The 21,633-nt window shown below is 43.7% G+C and overlaps 1 protein-coding gene across 1 annotated transcript in view; it reads left to right on the top strand.

Moving 5' to 3' along the window:
- The window catches only part of LOC119160141 (gonadotropin-releasing hormone receptor), an 8,750-nt gene extending 6,278 nt beyond the window's left edge, over positions 1-2,472 (top strand). Inside the window, exon 2 of the mRNA XM_037412852.2 lies at positions 676-2,472. Coding sequence (XP_037268749.2) covers positions 1,206-2,246 — 1,041 coding nt within the window. The 5' untranslated portion in view covers positions 676-1,205 and the 3' untranslated portion in view covers positions 2,247-2,472. The remainder of the gene's footprint in view (positions 1-675) is intronic.
- The last annotated feature ends 19,161 nt before the right edge of the window (positions 2,473-21,633 follow it).

Raw genomic sequence — 21,633 nt, 5'->3', positions numbered from 1 at the left:
GCGCTTTGTTTTTTCTTGGAGAATGTAGATGAACTTATCAAATTTGTCAGAATGAGATGTCCAGCTTACAGAGAGCACTGGATTACTTTGTCGGAAAAAGTAGAAGAAATAATATTGACGTCTTTGATACGGAGTACCTCGTGTGGCATCTTTTGCTTTACTAATTTACCTGAGAGGGCGCATGTTGGCTTCTTGAAGGCGTTGCATTCCCTTTAAATATGAAAAAACTAATGAGAAGGTAGATACTCTTACTAATTGAGGATTTGCCAAATAAATGTTCACTATAAGTGAACGCTGAAGGTATGGGTAGATAATTGTCCAGTGTTGGAAACGTTAAGACGTGAGATTACATTCGAATGGCAGCATCTTCTACAAAAAATGATCTCATTGATGATGTGTTGATTTTCGCGATAGTATAAAGTTTAATAATATGTGGGGTCCCAAAAGAAGAAAATGTAGCAAAATTTAGTTTACCTTGATTGAAATATTCGGTCTTGAGAACAATTTGATAATACATTACAGTGCGATGTCAGAAAATTTTCAGAAATAACATCTGATTAAAAATGTGGTCATTTGGCATGGTATAAAATGTACTATATATTAATAAAGAAACAGTGTACGTGTGAATCTCTAAGACGTTGAGGTCAATAAGTTGTGATTCGTTTTTTATTGCAGATTCTAAATGATCCAGCTCGAGAAATAACGAAGAGGCTTGCTGCTCGGAGAGTCCACAAGACCAGGCAAATCTAAGACGCTGAATTTTTTTCAGACTTGTGGATTCGACGAAAACCAGCCACGACACCTATGATATTATGGCAGTTGTAGCACAGAACGTTTACACTTGCTGCAAAGAGCGCATTGCACTTGAAAGCCACCACTAAGCACACTTGAGGACAGTACTTAGACATCTATTTGAAGGCTGCAAACGGGCCTATACAAAAACTTCCACAACGGCGGCTCTCGAATTTGCGGGACCTAAATTCGAAGACCACTTGTCTCAATGTCTCGGAGGCCGTCTTCAACGAGGCATAAAAAGAGACAAACGCTGGCTCAGCGGCAGCGCTGTTTCCGCCGGGATATTCGATATCGCTTCGTCCTCGGCCGTCCAACACGAGAATGAGACGACGGCGTCAAACGATACCACAGAAGACGCCGTGTTGGGTCCTCAGTATGCGAGCACCCTGAGAATCGCCGTCATCGGTGCCATGCTCGTACTGTCTCTCGTCGGCAATTCGTTCGTCTGCTACCGGCTTCTGACGTCCCGACGTCGGCGGTTGATCAAGACGCAAGTCCTGTTTCTCAACCTGACCTTTGCCGACCTTTTGGTCACTCTGATCACAATGAACTCGCAGCTCCTCTGGGAGATTGTGGGACGCGTGTGGGTGGCCGGCGAGATTCCTTGCCGCATGTTCAAGGTGCTGCAGACGTACGCGCTCGTCTCGTCCACCTACATGCTGGTGGGCATCGCCGTAGATCGCCACTTCGCCATCTGCAGTCCATTGACGCCGGCACCCAAACCTCGGCTGGTGGCCGCAACCTGTTGGCTGCTCTCTCTAATACCATCCGTGCCAAACCTGTTCGCGTTCCGTCTCGTCGCAGTTCGGGGCAAACACTACTGCGCCTCGATCTTCTACGTGTACCGGGACTACAACGCTGTGCGGCAGATCTACATGGCCTTCATCTTCATTCTCGTGTTTGTCCTACCACTAGTGGCACTGGTGGGGCTTTACGCGAGTGTGCTATTTCGCTTGTGGAAAGTGGCCGCCATGGCCCCGCCGCCATCGCTGCGCGCTCAGCACTTCGCTAGTTCTCCTGGCTGCCATCCAGACCGCAGCACGCTGCCTAAAGCGCGCGTGCGGACGCTCAAGATGGCGGCCATCATATCCCTGGCCTTCTTGGTGACGAATCTTCCGTACATGGTGCAAGAAATACTGCTGGCCTTCGCTCCCCGCGTGTCGCTCGGACCACACGCGACTGCGGTGTTCGGCGTCATCTCGGCATCCAACAGCGCCCTCAACCCGTACATCTACTTGGCGTTCAACGGAGGCTCGGGATCCGCCGTGTGTGGAGCGCGCGGCGTCTGGCGTCACCTGACGTGTTCCTCGGCTTCGAAGAGAAGCACCGTCTCGTGTCGCACGCGGTGGAGCCCGCTCAAGGCACCCGATCACAAGGGAGCACCGGCGATGCCAGAGCTGCCTCTTGCACACGATGCTGAACACGACGAAATGGAGGACGAAGCGGGATAGAAGGTTCAATGGAAGTTGTCATTGAGAAGCACCGTGCTGGAACTGACATAAGATAGACAGGTGACGATAACGATGACGACAATGATTATCCTAGAACGTATATCACATGTTTCACGTTATGTAGCGGATTGTTGACGATGCGTCGTTCATCTCAGCTTTCTGTTATGTTGCTCGCTTAGCAGCTGATGCTTGAGCGATAATAATAAATACTGATTTTTGTGGTGTAGCTTGTTATAATGCTGGATGTCTGTGCGTGAGTGTCTTGTTTTCATTTCGTGTTGGAATGTTTTCACTCTCACATTTCTATAGGCGTCCCTCGTAAAGTGCATTCAAAGAAAGCTAAACATTTCAACTGTCATTTATTCATTACCATAAACAGTGTCAGCGGTAATAATAAAAGGTTACTTATGCAGTAACGCCTATGGAAATTGAGCCACAAATTCTAATACAATTCATCGCACATTAAAAGGTACGTCGTACATTTACACTTGTGTACTAAATGAATTAAGTTATAACACATAAAAACATCACAGGAGGTGTTTTGAGGGGATGGCAAGCGCTTCGCAAATAAAGCAAATTTATGTGTTCTCATCTGTCGGCGATTGCACAGAACCGTGGCTTGTCATGGTTGATGCCTCTCTGACAGTTTCGACAAGCGTTTGCAACAGCTTTAAATTGTCAGTAGCTTAACCTTGACCACGCTTACAGCTCGAAATGCTGTGATTAAAGAATATTTTCGGATCTGTCTCAAAGAACTCACGTGTTTCTTTAGCACCGTGGTGCTCGACCAGAAGTCGAGCAATTTTTTTTTCAATAAGATGGAGGGGGGGGGGGGGGGGTCAACCAAATACTTTATGTATGTTCGTTCGCGCGTGTTATTTGTGTGCCCGTATATACACATGCAACATTAAAACATTTGTGTAGCAAAAAAGGCACCTTCACCCCCCACCCCCCACCAACCCTAATATACCACTGCCCTTCATCAATACGAATTAGGCGGTTTTCGACACACCCAAAGTAGTAACAGACAGGCGTCATTTCCGGGAAATGTTACAGACTGGCACCACTTCCGGGAAATATTATTTTTCGGAACAATCTGCTGACAGAGCATGAAGAAAAAACATCTATTGTTGCCTGTCCTTTCGAATTCACTGTATTTTATTTTTATTTGGACCGGTGTAATACTTATAAAAGCACAAAATTGATACTGCTTAGATAGATTGATATGTGGGGGCTGACGTCCCAAAATCACCTTATGATTATGAGAGACGCCGTAGTGGAGGACTCGGGAAATTTTGACCATTGATTTGATTTGTGGGGTTTAACGTCCCAAAACCACCATTTGATTATGAGAGACGCCGTAGTGGAGGGCTCCAGAAATTTAGACCACCTGGGGTTCTTTAACGTGCACTCAAATCTGAGCACACGGGCCCCCAATATTTCCGCCTCCATCATATTGCTTAGAAGTTTTTACTTTCACTTTCGGCGAATGAGCCTGGCGCCAGCACCCTTGCTTCCTTCTGAAGACATCGTATTTGTTATTGATCACAGACCCTCGAACGTCGTGCCAACCTACCATACCACCATTCTGGTCGGTGCAATGGGGACGTTGTTCAAGCCCTGTCATTAGCGCGATAAAAAGAAAAAAAATGTGTCATAGATATGTGTAAGCTGCCCGTCAGCTCGTCGATGGTATAGGCGACGGTTTATTGAGGCGGAACTAGAGCCGTAATAGGCAAAGCGCACACCGGTCGTTTGCTAAGCGACGTGTAGAAGTACTCGCAGGGTTCCATTCACTGTGGATGATTAGACGCCGGTGGTTTCGCCATGCACCATTTCTCGGCGGCAATGGGCCAATGCCGAAACCATTCAGCAGCCCTTTCTTACCCCAAAAAAGAGAGAAATGAATAAAAAAAGAGATATCCAAATGGTAAATACATGCTAAGGGTGACAAGCATTGTTTACTACGTGCTCTGTACAAATACCTGTTTGGGTAAGTAGAAAAACGTGAGAAGAAAACTCTCACCTGCTTAAGCCCTTCCATAAGCGTGCGCACTGTGGCAGGGGCAGCGGTAAATAAAAAAAAAGGGAAGGGGGGTAAATCCTGCCTATAAGTATTCGACCTCTGACGTAATTATTTAATGTCCAGGGTCATGAGAAGACAATGCCTTTTAGCAAGACTATTAGCTGTCCTAATTAGTAATTACTTAAATAAGTAATTTAGCTGCGAATTAGAGCACCCACAAAAAGGTAGGAACACGAAGACACTACGAGTGAGACTTTCAAGTGAATTGTTGAGGGTGTTATACAGAAACAAATAGACAATAGGCATGCGCAGTATCATGGCAACCTCGGCTATCCAGTGAACAAACAATCTCTTTTCCGATACGTACAAGGCAACAGACAATGGCGGATACTTGTTCTTTTCGTTTTAATTGCGAAGCATTTCTTAGCGAACTTCGGCCACTTTTCGCGCATCTATCTATCTATCTATCTATCTATCTATCTATCTATCTATCTATCTATCTATCTATCTATCTATCTATCTATCTATCTATCTATCTATCTATCTATCTATCTATCTATCTATCTATCTATCTATCTATCTATCTATCTATCTATCTATCTATCTATCTATCTATCTATCTATCTATCTATCTATCTATCTATCTATCTATCTATCTATCTATCTATCTATCTATCTATCTATCTATCTATCTATCTATCTATCTATCTATCTATCTATCTATCTATCTATCTATCTATCTATCTATCTATCTATCTATCTATCTATCTATCTATCTATCTATCTATCTATCTATCTATCTATCTATCTATCTATCTATCTTTCTATCTATCTATCTATCTATCTATCTATCTATCTATCTATCTATCTATCTATCTATCTATCTATCTATCTATCTATCTATCTATCTATCTATCTATCTATCTATCTAGCCGCCTACGACTTTTAGCTCTCCTGGCCGTTTCAATATAGGTATCAATACCAAACTTGGTATGGCATAACATCATTGTATCAGGTACATATTTGTTTAGTCATAAAATAAAAATCATGGTATGCATGTCATGTATGTCATGATTTGCATTTCATGGTCCTGCAGCCGTTGCTGTGGTTTCGTTCATATGGCATGTTGCAAAACTGGTATAATATGGCATGATTGCATGGCGCACACAAGCGACAGACCCTAACATGAAAATCATGACATGCGTGTAATGTAACAACATGACCACATACCACGCTCATCATGCGTTCGCGGCCGTTTCGGTAGCGTCACATATACCAAATTTGGTATTACAGTACGTGAATGGATGACGTGGGATCTGCCAATTTTTATATGGTACGTTTCCATCAACTCACGTGCAGTCTGATATGACTATTATCTGAATTTCTTTCTCTTTAACACCTTGTTGACACTCTCAGGCTTCACAATGCATACGCAAGTGCCCTAAGCCATCTCTCGTTAGATTTAGATCATGCTGCCTGGCTCGTTCAATTACTCAGCGCCCCATCAGCCCGACGTACGATTAGCCACAATAAAGAAGATTTACACCACGCCTGTGTCACAAGTCCCGTATACGAAGTATTTTGCCGCATCCCTGCAGAGTAGCCCCCTCCCGAAACGTTGTCTGCCACAACTGAGCAATCTTAACGCGGAGGAAAAAGACAATGGTTACCCCATGCCGGCTTGCAACCTTTTTCAGGTTAACAATAATATCTGGCGTTTTGCGTCCCAAAATCACGCATTGATTATGAGAGAGTGAAGGGCTCCGGAAATTTTGACCATCTGGTGTTTTTTAACGTGCTCTGGCATTGCACAGCGCACGGGCTTCAACCATTTCGCCTCAATTGAAATGCGACCGCCGTGGCAGAGATCGAACACGCAACATTTGCGTTAGCGGCCGAGCACTGTTCAACCGAGGCAGACGGACCTTTTTCAGGTCATTGGAGACCTTATGGATATAGAGAATACCGGCAGCTCTTACGGCTACAGTACCTTCAAGATCCCATGTGGCGTCTGTAGTACATATTTTCAGTTGCTTTCCGTAAAAGCGTTTCGGAGACTGCAGTTAATAACGAGTCAGTGAAGCTCGCAGCTTTAAGTCACTCGATATGATTGTCAAATGGCGCCCGCCTCACGTGCGAACACAATTTTTCGAGAGGAGACCCCGGACAGAGCATAGCGATACCGGGCTTGATAAATTTAATTCGATTGGCAATAAACGTGCGGCATCACTTCTTCCGTTGAACGCGGAAAATATTGCCAACACGTTTGTCGGTTATGAAATGTTTTTTTTTTCAAGTATGACAACTGTGGGGTGTTCCGCAGTGGCAATTCTTGAGTGAATACCAATAACTTTCAGTGACATTTGAAGATATTTAAATATCATCGCAATGGTTCAAGTAGCCTTGTCTAGAAGGATTAATACGCCGTCCATATACATAAACATATTCGCAATATTTATAGTGTTGTCCTGCTTAAAGGCAGCCGATCAACACAAAATGAACAAATATTGCCTAACAGCGGCGTAATACAGAAGCCAATACAAACGCCACGTTTCTAAAAAAAAACAAAGAAATAATGAGGGCACTTTCTCAAGAAAAAGAAAGTGCTACTCTGGTAGGCTTGCGATAAAGTTAAAAAGTTGTCTAACGCAACACCAGCGGCACTTTCGAAGGGTATGATGCCCCTTTTTTTGCGTACAAGACTTCACTGCAACGAAAACTTGATCATGTAGTACATTATAAAAAAGATCACACACACATACGTGTAAGACGTTACTCGACTCCTCATATCGTAAAGGAATTCAACTATGTCTTACGAATTTCTACCTCTGAAGGGGTCTTTAGCCTTAACGCACTTTAGTGTTTTCTGCAAATGCTTACTAAGCAAAAGTTGCAGTGTGACTCGCTCACTGACTATACTCCTAAGGGGCGCATGAATTTTGTGTGTTTTAGCACTGAAAAGAAGTTTAACGCAGTAGCTTTGAATTTGTGAATATTCCTAGTCAACTTGTCACGGCACTGACCATTTAGCATATTGAGCAGCTATAGTAAAGCTTGTGCCACTACAAATTAGGCCAATTTTCTTGGTGTTATTAACTTGATAACTGCTAAACGACCTACGTTGGCAGCTATTTGGTAGATACCGCCGTATATTTTGCCATAATTGTGTGAGTCTTGAGATAATTTAGAGAAATATTTATTTCATTGATTACCTTGAAATAAAAGTTTCGTGCTGCGTGATGACGCCCACATAAGCTAATATAAGTGTACACAGTGACATGTATAAAATATAAATTATTTTTTTAAATTATATGGCTCTTCACCAGTACACGGTGTGCCATCTCGAAGTAGGAGCAAAAAAAGCCTTCAAATTGTACTTGAGTAATTATCGGCAACATAGAAGTCTTGATATTACGTGGGCACGTTTGCGTGCGTGTTATCGTTTGTGAATCCTTGATGCCCCTATGTATGTTGCTGTGATGAGCACTTATCATGATAATTAAATGAAATAATCAGCAGCCACTCATTTATGAACGAGGACAATGCCACTTCGTTTTGTAATTCCAATATATACTTTTGTAAAAGAATCATCTTGGTATAGCAATGCGCGTACTCATATCAACAAAATCCTCTAATAGGCTAGTCCACCCAAGTTGATACGGTTACTAAGTTGGACAAACCATTCGAGTCAGCACTAATCACTTACTAACTAGGTAGTAATCTAGCCTGTAATTTCCTACCACGTATCTATCTATCTATCTATCTATCTATCTATCTATCTATCTATCTATCTATCTATCTATCTATCTATCTATCTATCTATCTATCTATCTATCTATCTATCTATCTATCTATCTATCTATCTATCTATCTATCTATCTATCTATCTATCTATCTATCTATCTATCTATCTATCTATCTATCTATCTATCTATCTATCTATCTATCTATCTATCTATTTATCTATCTATCTATCTATCTATCTATCTATCTATCTATCTATCTATCTATCTATCTATCTATCTATCTATCTATCTATCTATCTATCTATCTATCTATCTATCTATCTATCTATCTATCTATCTATCTATCTATCTATCTATCTATCTATCTATCTATCTATCTATCTATCTATCTATCTATCTATCTATCTATCTAGTCACCTACGTCTGTGTGCTCTCGTAATCACCCCCTTGGGATGTTCCCGCCATCTTCGCGAGCACCAGCGAAAGCACCAGTACTTGATATCAGCTTTCCGTTTCTGGTGTTCCTAATGTCCACGTTGCTGTTGTCATCGTTACGTAACGGTAAACAACTGCTAATAAAAAACATGCGTTTCTTTGACTATGTGTGTGCGTGCATTTGTACATATCTTTCGCGCCATTTCGTAACGTTTCGCTCAATAAAAGAAAAATGACAACACATGTAGTCATCTTCCTTCCGCATTCTTCGCATAACATAGATTTTCAAGCTACGTGGGCTGCCGAATCGTTCAGTTAGTTTATATGCCGACCTTTTCCGCTAAGAGTGTGTTTTACGAAAAAAAAAAAGGTTGAGATTTGTCCATGCATTTTTGGTATGCCTCTTAGCCTTGGTTAGGCCAAAATTAGTGTGATAGGGTAAGAGGGTCTGACGAATATATGACTGTCTGGTCATGCAAGAAAATGCGGTCTTTTGTTTTTTAAACATGGTTTTCAGACACTTTTTTTTTAAACACGAGTGGGTGTTGCACAAAGTGGCGGAAGAAACTGCTGTTCAGTGAATCGATCTCAGGTGCTGAATATTTCGCAAATAGCACCTGTAAAAGGAGGAAAACAAGAGAAAAGCGACCATCACTGGTACAACAAATTAAAGCGCAAGTATTTGCACAGTCACAATATTTGTTTAAACGAATTTCACTAAGAATGAACAGCTTAGAGGAGAATCCCCCCCCTTTTTTTTGCCTCAGGTACCAACCCTGACAAGAGCCCGCCTTAGTTCTTGTCATTTACTGCGCGAATAAAAATTACCGTGTCATGTGAAATAATAAAGTTGAAATGCATATTAGATATCAGTTCCGAGCCGGAAAAGGAAGCGGAAGCTCCGTTAAAGGCATGGGCAATAAGTGGGATACCTCGCACATTATAGGAATAGGAAAATGCTCGAAAACCTGATCGATCGATATGTTTCGGTCAGGGATACGACGGATCTGCGCTCCAGTGGCACAACTTGCAAACAAGATGACCCAGCGTTGCATGGACTTTGAGATTGCAAGCAGTCGCCGTAGGAAGCAAGTTTTCTCGTCTTCTGCAAGATGGCGCGACAGTCTCTGCTATGGTCAGACCGAACACGCCGTAGATCGGTGCGAATCGAGTGGCGTAGAAAAGGTGTGGTGATGTTGGTGGGAAGTGCTCGAAACCTCCCACTGCCCGAAACCTTTGCATTTTATAAACGCGGACACGAACAGATAGAAACACGCGCACAAACATATATAAAAGGGTGTTGGCAGCTCAAACACGCAGTTTATGAACTGGTTCACTGGACTGCGACCTCCAAATATGAACGTACCGTTAATCCGCGTACAGTTACTCAGTCAACAATTACTTGCTCAGCAGAGCAGTTCTAGCAGAGGCCTCCGAAAATTTCCCAAACCCACTACTCCCTGCTGGTCCCCGAAAGTAAAATAATAAATACATAAAAAATAGATAAATAAATAAATAAATAAATAAATAAATAAATAAATAAATAAATGGCCTGCGCGCCATGCTTCTGACCGACGCAAATTAAGGTGTATACACCGATTTAAAGACACGTTAAATAAATGCATGAATAAATAAACTAATGCGCGAACTAAATAAAATTTGTATTCTATACGCAACTTCACTGGTCCATGGTCCGCCTTCACGGAGTGCAATAACTCGTGATTCAAACTCGATGAAGTCAGAGCGGAGCGAATTTATTGCCGGACATCGCATGGGCCTCCTCATTTGAAGATGCCAATAGCAGCCACGTTGCGGGTTAGCTATAACGCACGTCGGCTATAAATGGGACTCCGTGTTTTCGGGTAAATAAAAAAAAATGCCGTAAACGTTCGTCGGTAAAGTTTTTGACTATTCGCTAAACTGACTATTCGGTATTCGACTATGCGGTGAAATTTCCGACTAGGCGATAAACCCTGATTTTAAGAGGATATTTTAAACGTACGAAGGGCTTTCGCAAAGCTTAGAAACGTCTACGAAAGGAGCGCAGCTGCACCTATACGGCGGTAACCTCGAAACGAGAAAGAATTCTAGACGCCTGAACCACACAAGAGAGAGAGAGAGAATAAGGATGAAAGAAAGGCAGGCAGGGTTAACCATGGCTGAGCCCGGTAGGATACCTGGCACTGGGTAGAAGTTAAGGTGAATAAGTTAGAGAGAGAGAGGAGAGAAATGTCACTCATGCCGTCGAGAAAATGGCAGTTACGTGCTTAACACCACAGACGGTGAGTCACATCCGTGTCTTAATCAGTTGAGCACATTCGTTGCATTAACTTGTATGCGTGGTTTCATGCACCGAAACTCTTGCCAATGGTGAAGCTATTATGGTGCCGCTTGCGTTCTGAGGCAGCAGACTTCTGAAGGCTTCTGAGAACTGGAGTGATGGTGCCAAGCAGTTGAACACGCTTTGAACTGTCGGTGTCTGCGCCTTGCTCAGAAGCACGCGCATAGCACTGACCAGGGTGCTAACCATGCCCATAAGTTGTCCTTCGTCCGTCAAGTTATGAGGCACTGATGAAGTGTCCCTCACTGTCAAAATCTGATGCCTCTCATCAGGCGCATGCATCTTTGGGAGTTCAGGCCAAGCGTCACCTGCATTGCTGGTAGAGGCATCATTTTCCTTTAAAACAGCTGCGTTCTGACTGGGTAATGAGGATGAAACGTCAGCTCCACTTCTAGCAGAAGCGCCTTTGTTCTTGGAACCGACAGCGCTTGCACAGAGTGGGGGAGGTGGAGGTGGTTTTTGACGTACTTCGCGCGAGGCGACGAGATTTTGGTGGCTTTGGTGCAGCGCCGGCGACGAAACTGTCGTCGCGTAATAGATGCAGCTGCTTCTCGGTATGAGATGTCATCTCTGGCGCTTTTTTCAGTAATGCTAGCTCTTTTCGAATAAAAGGACAGCCCTTCGAAGAGGCATCATGTGATCCATTGAAGTTTGAGCACTTCAGAGTCGTGGCCTGGCACGTGTCCTTGCTGTGGTACCCGGTGCATCGGGAACACATTGTAGAGTTCGTGCACACATCAATTACGTGACCTAACTTCATGCGCTTCCAGCACTGAAGTGGTTTCGGTATAAAAGGGCGAACTGCGTGTCGGAAGTGGCCCACTTTTACGTGTGATGGAAGTGATTCGCCCTTAAATGTAATTCTTACGCATCGTGATGTCCCGATACAACATATACTTGTAATAATGGCATCTTCCGAAGCCGCCTTAATCAAGACTAGTAGGTCCGAGTTGGTAATGGCTTCGGCAACATCACATATCAGCCCAGTGCTCACTTATTTGTACAGCGATATATGAGAGTGGACTTTCATTCCATTAAGTTCCGTGACTTCACGCAATCTGTCAAGCGCAGTCACATGATTGACGTCAATCGCTGGGATGTTGCTGCGGCTATTCACTCTGACTGCCTTTACTTAGTTCGGCACAAGTGCCTCTAGCTGTACAGACATGGCTTGCCGGTTAAGGCGTCTCATGTTGTCACTAGCGAGAACTGGCATGAAAAGGATGGTTAATACCTCGGTATTCCGCGATGATCGCATGGTGGGCTCACTCGAATTGGGTGAGGTGCTCAACAATCGCCTCTTTTCCTTGTGGTTTCTCACGAGCTCGAAATTGTCGTCCCCTGATTCATCACTGCTGACGTTGTAGGGTTAGGGGTCATCAGTGTCGGTGCCACTCTTGGAGCTGTAGCGCTTCCTGGAAGCAACACCCGTGGTCATTACGGTGTCCGGTAGTCTTCCGTTGGACTCTATTTCTATCGCACACCTGCAGGAGACCGCGCTTGACAGGCGAACTGAAAATTATTCACAAAAAAAAACCATGGAACTCAAATATTCGGCATTCTGCCTCACCGGCACTTCGTCGTCGTCCCCTCTGAACACCACAAGAAGAACGAAGGAGCACAGGGAAAGAATGCCACTCACTCTTTGATGATGATGATGTACCAACTAGCCCAGCAACAAGTGCTTCTAACCTCGTAATGTATCCTTCCGTCTATTGCAATAAACTTAAATGTATGATACCAGCAAACAGAGGCGTTTGTATTTAACTATTTGTGCCCGTATGTATATGTGCTCCCACGTTCAAACTTTCAAGGCATCTAAAATACACTGTGCGTTCGCATGTCTTTGTGCTCAGATATTATTTTATCAAACACTAAAGTATTGAGGGTGATAATAATAATAAAAATAATAGCAGATTTTTATTTATTTTTAAAAAGATTACGGTAGCTGAGAGAAAAGACTGAGAAGTAACTTGATTCGCTCAACCCCCCTCCCCCCCTTCACAAAAAAGTACAATTTCCCAGCATAGCAGTGCACGATTTCTGACGCAGTTCGGAAAGAACCTTCTTGCTTTCCCAGAAGAAGACGGGCACTGGTGTCAAGTGATCTGTCTTGATTTCTTGTGCGCTGCAGTGGCTAATTTATATACAATTTCGCTTCCCATCACACCCACGTGACCGAGAAACCATAGAAAAGAGATCTTGTTACCATCCAGAGAAGCGACGATCATTGTTTTTATGATTTAATATGCCATGCTACCATATAGATTGTGCAAGGATGCTTTGTTTCATGAACATACAAAGTCTTCACTCTTATATCAGATAGATCCGTTTCTCCGATTTACACCCCGTCAAAGGATTGATCGATGCATTTTGACTCACCCCTGCTCCGTCTACGCTTAGGTGTGGCATAGACACCTCACTTCTTATGCCGCACAAAAAGAAGAACGTCCCTGCACTGCGGCCACAGGGACGATGTCGATGCGTCAGAGGAGCATATCATTATAGAATGTCCACAATATGATGAAAAACGAGTTAAACTCAGTTATCGATTGAATTGCTTCGACACACGACCGTTTACAATTGGCAATGTACTTGGACCGTGGCCACATTTTGATAATGAAAGGCGCGCAGTGAGCGCCCTCTGTGATTTTTAATGGGTATACAAATTCAATGAACTGTATTCAGTTCTTATTGTTCCTTCCCACAATCTGTACGGACTCTATTAGCGATGTGATCACGCCATATAAACTGGACGATGCCCGTACACTCTGCTCATAAACTATGCCCGTAGGCTGAGGAGGGACTGTTATAAGCCCTATAGTGTTAGTGCCTGTGATAATTTTTTTCTTCTTTTGTTATTCCTAATTTCTTTTGTATCTGTGTATCTTGTATATATTACTTCCACGATGTAAGGACGGCTGGCTCTAACGCAGCTTACCTTTCGTATTTTTTCACGTATAAAAAGTATTTACAGCAGTGCGAATCAACAGTTTCATTAACAGGCTAAATGAACAAGAAGTGACAAGGAACGAAAGGGTGGAGAAACAGCCCTATCAGTAACAATGCAAAGTACATTCATTGAATATAAGATTTATAGGAACACATTCAACAACTTATTATGCAAAATGAAACACCAAGTTTTGTGGAATTGAGTATTTGGGAGAAATAACCCGCTATAAACGGCAAATTTCCTTAAAAAAAACTAAGAAAAACACCTTTCGAATTTCAAAAAAAAAAATAAATCAATAAACAACTCCGAAAACCTAGAGCTCTAGCTAGAAAGGAACACTGAGTCTACGTTTTATACTGCACGCATGCGTGTCGCGGCCTTCATCAAGCTTCGCGCATATAATCCCCTGGCTTTGCCATCTTGGAAACGCCACTTGCAATAAAGTACGCGCATATGCAGATTTTTATTGTCCTTTTTTTGTACGTGGGCTTTCTTGGGTGGAGGGAAGCAGGGTTACAAGGAGGGAAGCGCTGATGAGAAAAAGAGTTGCTGGGAAGAACCCGTGCTTCTGGCAAGCTTAGCTCTCAACTATACTGCTAATGGCTCTAGAGGTAGAGGGGGCCGACAAATCATCCCTGCTAAGGGACATCCGCTTGCACTTCGTTCCTGCAGCGATATTCAGGCGTGGCTATCTACGAACAGGAAGAGGGGTGGCTCGAAGAAAACTCATGAATATTAAGACGACAGTCTTACATGAAACATAGAAACGTGGCAAGCTTGAACATCTGCCCTTAGCAATGTGGCCGCTTAAGCTGCGTGCCCACTTCGTGTTTGCGAATACGCGAAACCGTAGAGATAAAAAAGGTGATCCCTTGACAGAGAAGACGTCATGGAAACCTTTAACGGAGCGGCGCAGGCTGCTTGAGGAACGTAAAAAAAAAATTGCCCGCAGCTTCCCTCGGGGGAACACTGAGGAGGATGCGGACCATATAATTGGTTAACGGGGTGTTAAAGTGCGACTTACTTGGGTCGATGGCTAAATTGGTTAACGTGGTTGTGAAATGGGGTGTTAAATTGCGACTTACTTGGGTCGATGGCTAAATTGGTTAACGTGGTTGTAGGAGGGGGTGTTAAATGAGTGAACACGTACACACGTATGCGAAAGGGCGGCGCTGGTCGAAGGGACGTCGATCATTGTGTTTGTGGATTCGTTGGAATTCATTTCACCGCGACCTTGGACGTCGACGCGCCGTACAAACCAACCGACGAGCGGCAACTGAGCGAGCGAGCGCCGACCTTGAGTATATATACAGCACGACGGCGCATGCACTGTCAGCTGTTGAATGTTCTCGAAGCGCGACGCCACATGCGCGTCCACTGGAGAATCAGGATAATTGTAGATGTCGAACGCGGTGTGTAGAGGAGGAAGGGTGCACAGATGGTGGAGGAGTGAAGCGCGCGCGGTGTGTAGAGGAGGAAGGGATGCACAGATGGTGGAAGAGTGGGCGACGGCGCGACGGCGCATGCGCGCGCGTCAGCTGTCGAATGTTCGAGAAGCGGTGCGGACGGCGCGGACGGCGCACTACAAGGCGCGAGTATAAGATGCTCCGCATCTAAAAAGCTAACTTGGAGGACGTGTGAAAATCAATCATCTTCAGCATTAGAATGGGTTGACGTAATCCACCCCCTCCCCCCCTTCGCATCGCCTTCTCAATCACTAGCTTCAACCGTGCCTCAAAAAAAGAAACGTTTGTGCTCGTGAGGGTGGTCACTTCAAGCTGTCCCAGAATACCATATTGCAAGTACAGAGACTGAATGCCTACGATGTCATATAGGAAGGAAACAACAAAAGGGAGAAGGCAGGGAGGTTAACCACAAAGACATCCAGTTGGCTGCCCCCCACTGGGAGATTAAGGAAGGGGACAAGAAAGATGAGAAAAAAGGAAGAGAGGGAAAAATATCCTTCTTTTCGCGTATTGGTGAACTATTCACTAGGCGTCAACAAGTTACCACACGCATCTGCGCAGCTGCTCAATTTCTAATAGGTGGGCAGCTTCAAACCATGCAGCCGTTGCGCAATTGGTTTGACGCATGTTTTGACTCCCCATGCGATACTACGATTCGGACATGCCCCGCCGCGGTGGTCTAGTAGCTAAGGTACTCGGGTGCTTACCCGCAGGGCGCGGGATCGAATCCCGGTTGCGGCGGCTGCATTTACGATGGAGGCGAAAATTGTGTAGGCTCGTGTGCTCAGATTTGGGTGCACGTTAAGGAACCCCAGGTGGTCGAAACCTCCGGAGCCTTCCACTACGGCGTCTCTCATAATCATATGGTGGTTTTGGGACATTAAACACCACATGATCAATCTATTACGATTCCTCCATGCAATGAATAGGTGCGTTACGGAGATTCCTGGCACTAACGTCTACATGTTTTCGCGTAAGTATTTCTCTCTCTATTTTTTTTGTTTTGAAATAGTCTAAAACACTGTTGTGAATCCGTGGTAGAACACCTTCTAAGGCAGAAGGTTTAAATATAACTCGCAGCAAAGATTGTTATTTATTTATTTGCCTATATTATAAATTGAAGCAGAAGGACAAAGCTTACATTCCGACACCGGAATTGGCCAAACAAGCTCTTTAGAATTATCCCGTAAAAAAAAAAAGTCCATCTTTTCCTCTATATAAAAATAAAAACAAAGGAGGGGGGGGGGAAGGAGAGCACACTGAAATGCGCGCGCATAGCTTTCTGTGTACATCGAAGCAAAAAAGTTCACGGACTATGCGAGTGCATGCCAAACTGTCAGTCGACACCACTTAGCGGTGCGCCACCTACCGTCGACCGCAGCGATAGGCCGGAAGGAGGTCTTCTTGTTACTCTCTGGCGTCAGTTTTCCACTTCTGCGCTGTTCGTTGTTTTCACGCAAAGTGCTTATCTGCGGTATGAGAGCCACACTATACTTCGATGACAGAATCAAAGCTACCGCTTCGTGTTTTGAAGGTAAGTGAGGGGGGGGGGGGGGCATTCGGTAGATTTCACTTTGCGAAAAGGATTGAGGCTGCTAACAGTTATTCTGATAGACCGCCGTTCATACACAAACACGTAGTCCCGGCTGCCGAGAGGGCGTCACGCTAAGAAGCGAAAGGTGAAAAATGTTTGTTCCCAAAGATAACTGCAAGCCACTGATTAAGAGATGGGAGCATCTTGAGCGCAGCGCTGCTGTCGATCTCCGTTTACGTAGCGGAAATTCCGTGAAGAGGCTCTTTGTTCGCAAACTATTGTGGTTGACTGTGTTTTCCTACTACTTTTCTAACAGCTCACCACTGGCCTCGTGGCGCGTTATCCCGCTTTTGCACCTCGGAATTTCCGGCTTACCGCTGGCATTTCGCTTCGACCATGGTACAGTCACACGCAATATCAAGGTTATCGCACGAGCGTCAGCCTGCCTAACGTCCAGAGGGCATAGCGGCATGTTTCGGAACTGTGAAAATGAAGGTTCTCTCCCTCGTTGACTCTTACATTAACCCCCGTATTCTAGAACGTCCCTCACTCAACGCTTCACCTTCACCTAAGAAAGCTCATGGGAGCGTCGTCTCTAGACACAACAGGTTCCTGCATATAAGCGATAATCTGCTGCGATTCTCGAGTAGCGCAGCGTCATTTTGAGCCGAGCTGTGGCGCAGGGCTCAACTCTGTCAAGTGAAGGCTGAAAGTCGAGTCGAGGAGCGTTTGTGAATACGGGGATATAACAAGAGTGGTCCCTGCAACCGACTCAATATCTTTCTTTTTTTAGCCTTCCATTCGCTACGATCAAGTGCGTTCTCTTATCGCCGAAGGGAATCACAGAACTGCCGGAAAATATGTGTTAAAGCTGGTGCTTGGAACTGTTTCGTTTAATAACCTTAACTGGACTGTTGCTAAATAATAAGCTTAATAAGCTTCACTGGAATATTGGTTAACAATAAGCTTAATATGCTTAACTGGACTAACTGGACTATTGGGCCAGTTGGTGATTCATGATTGATGTGTACTGCGCGGTAGAAAAGATGGTCGACAAGCAGGCAAGGACAAGGCAAGGCAAGGAAGGTTTATTTATTACCCATTACATTTATTTATGACAAAAAAAGAAAAGTTAGGATTTTAACAAACACGATTCGTACACCTGAGGCACGAGGCAGAATAACAGATTCATTAGCCACATGTGCCTCTTGCCAGATACTAAAGCTCTTTATCTAGGAGACGGCGGCTGTATTTTCGGTGGAGGCGAAAACGCTGTAGGCCCGTGTCCTCAGATTTGGGTGCACGTTAAAGAACCTCAGGTGGTCTAAATTTCCGGAGCCCTCCACTACGGCGTCTCTCATAATCATATGGTGGTTTTGAGACGTTAAACTCACACATCAATCAATCAATCTAGGGAAGCAATCAACGGTTCACTCACACATTTGTCAAGCTCTTTCGCCATTTTGCTTTGCGTCAATGATCATTCGGGTACGATCATCTTTGTGCTTATGCAATGCAGAAACGAAAACGGAAACGGCGATGTCGCACGAAGGGAGATAAAAAGGAAATTGTTGGTATTGTTGGCACTATGCGTGATAATGTACGTGAAGGGAAATCACGATTTTACGGTGTAACTTTGCCAAGTTTTTTGAAGGATGACCCTCAAAAATTTTTAGCGCTACTTGTCAGAAGATAGACCATCCATTGTTCAAATCAAAACTGGGAATAGAACACTGACTGAACCTAAAGACATTGCGAATCAGCTTAACAACTATTTCCACTCAGTTTTCGCACACACTGCTTTACAAAAGCCACTGGTGGCCTATCCTGTTGAGCAGCCTATGGAAAAATTATTTATAAGTGAAGAATGAATATTACATTTATTGAATGACCTTCACCTAAGAAAGTCCACTGGTCCCGACTCTATCTCTAATGCATTCTTGAAACGATATGCTCCCTGGATTTCAAAATATTTACTTATAATATTTAAAGTGTCTTTTGATACCTCGAGTATTCCTGTTGACTGGCGCAGGGCAAAAATAATTACAGTACTAAAATCTGGCTCTAATTTTGAACCAAGCAACTAAAGACCTGTATCATTAACAAGCACGTGTTGTAAGGCGATGGAACACGTAATCTTTAAATCGATTATCAATCATGTAGAAAGGAATAACCTTATTTATAACCAACAACATGGATTCAGATCTGGGTTCTCAACACACTAACACAGCTGACCGAAATAACTAATGACCTCGCCAACGCTGTTAATATCAACAGTCAGGTTGATGTCATATTCTTTGACTTTTCAAAGGCGTTTGACGTGGTCCCACATGAAGATTTAATCACGAAACTACATGCTTTTGGTATTGGTGGCACCTTGATCTCGTGGATTTCCAGCTTCTTAATGAACAGAACACAACATGTAGCCGTAAACAAGGATATGTTCGATAGCCTTCATGTGTACTCGGGAGTACCGCAGGGTTCAGTTCTTGCGCCTCTACTATTTCTTACTTATATCAATAATATCGAATTTTGTATCCAGTCACCAATCCAGATGCGGATTTTTGCAGATGATTCTTTCGTGTATACAGTTGTAAGACATTCAGAGGACCAAATCGGCTTGAATAACTCTCTGAAAAATATTTGCGCTTGGTGCCAGAAATGGGGCATGAGACTGAACGCATCTAAAACCAAATGTCTCACATTCACTAATGAGAAGAATCTGCTTAATTTTTCGTACACTTTAGAAAATATTGAACTCCCCAAAAGTGATCAGGTGAAATATTTTGGTGTCACGCTTTCAGCAAACTTAAGTTGGGAACCTCATATCGACACCGTCTGCAAAAAAGCGGTAGGGAAGCTATCCTTTCTTAGAAGAAGGTTGCGAAATGCTCCGGCCCAAGTCAAATTAAATGCATACAAGACTCTTATTCGCCCTGCCTTAGAATATGCCGACATAATATGGAGTCCCCACCAACAACACCTAAAAGACAAAATTGAACGCATTCAGAAATTAGGTGCACGGTTCATCTACTCTAATTATTCGCGGCATTCAAGCGTCACTGACCTAATTAATAGAGTGAATCTTCAGCCACTTTCCAAACGAAAAATAATTTCTAGGTTAAAGTTCCTCTACTTACTCCATCACGGTCATTTTAAGATACCGCGCAATCTGTACTAACAGGACCCATTTAAATGCTCACCCAGGACAAACCATAATAAGATCATCTTTCAAACTGCTAGCCGTGTTAATACACGTAAGTATTCTTTATTCCCAATGGCCATTAGTTTTTGGAATAAGCTGCCAGTACATGCTGTGAATTGTTCTACGATGGAATCTTTTGTCAACTGTCTGGAAGAGATTGATTTTTCTAAAAATGTATACATGTGAATGATGAAGTATCCTATGTGTATCAATACTTTCTTTCTTTTCTTTTTGTGGAGCGTTATTATGTCTCATGTTACATCTATGTATCCACTCCTGCATGGGCCAGATTAGGGCCTGCAGTATGTACAAATAAATAAAAATAAATGTATTCTCGAACTGCGCGTGACAACCGCACCTGCTCACATGCTGAGCCAAAAAACCTTTATTGCTTTTGCGTAAATTACGTGCATGCGTGCGCACGCAGGCACTCATTGAGGTCCAGCTTAAGAAACAGCAAAATTAGGGAATGAAGCTTGCGTGTTATCAACCTCTGCTCGAAAGAGTAATCTGGGACATGGCGCCGCTGTATACTCCTTAGTCGACGCCCGTGCGATAACGGAAATATCGCACGAGCTTTGGGTGCCGTTGCTACCATGATGATCCTTCTTCATATTTGGCGTTTTCTACTGTAGTGAGCTAGTAAAGGGAGCACGCACAGCTTGCGCACTTCCAGTAAAGGAATAACTGGGCGTGCATCGCATTCGCTTCTGTTGCGGGAAGGACTGTATCGATCTAACCGGCAGCTGCTTGAAGAGTACTGGATCATAAGGCATCACTGAAGGTTTCACCATCGTCTATTCTTTTCCTACACTGCAAATAATACAAATACCACCTGCTGCTGCATCAAACTACTGTGCTGTCTTGACACGAAGACAGGACAACACCAGAAAAATTTTTTAAGAGCGCAGCGCTTAAACGACTATTCCCGTGTTTTAAAGGCGTCGCCGTAGTAGTTTTCATCAGTGGCGTAACCGACGGACACGAAAAAATTAGGGTGACAAAAAAAATTACTCGCGATCGAATGGGACTTAAAGCCAGACTGGTATATGCGGGTCTACCAAGTATTTTTGCACAAAGGCATGCCATTTTTTTTTTCATGTTTGAAAGTCACTTGCAAAAAGACACAGGCAACCTGTCGCACACGAAATCGCATTAACCTATATAACATAGCATGGCAGAAGAGTGAAATTACAACGAGTCATTACACAATGAAAATTCTACAACGGATGTGCGATTTAATGGTTGAATTCCACTACAAAACACTCACACATATTTCTTTGTCATACAGCATCAACAAAGTGCACATATCGTATACGCTTGGGTATCGGGTACCTAGCTAATTCGTAGATAAGACAACAAAAGTGTCGTGGGGGCTGACTTCACAAAACTTACGATTTAAGGCGTAGTCGCTACCTTGCGGAAAGCCCAAACTTCAAACAAGCTCTGTTGTCTTTGCTTCACCACGAAGCTGCGCTCAGGATACGCATCACGCGCAGTATCATAATCACCGGTGATTTTTTTTTAAATTCATAGGTATGATTACATTCGAGTAGGTCACCAGTGGTTTTGCAAAAAGAAAATCACAGTATATCCACTGAGTGATTAATCATGAGTGGGGCGAAGCGTCCATTCGCCCGTCCTTGCTTGCGTCCGTCCACGCGACCATCCGTGCATCCAT

The sequence above is a fragment of the Rhipicephalus microplus genome, chromosome 1, assembly GCF_043290135.1.
Source record: "Rhipicephalus microplus isolate Deutch F79 chromosome 1, USDA_Rmic, whole genome shotgun sequence".
In the NCBI taxonomy this organism is placed as follows: Eukaryota; Metazoa; Arthropoda; class Arachnida; order Ixodida; family Ixodidae; genus Rhipicephalus; species Rhipicephalus microplus.
Note: the sequence above shows the minus strand (reverse complement) of the source record. Positions and strands in the feature narration are given on the sequence as shown.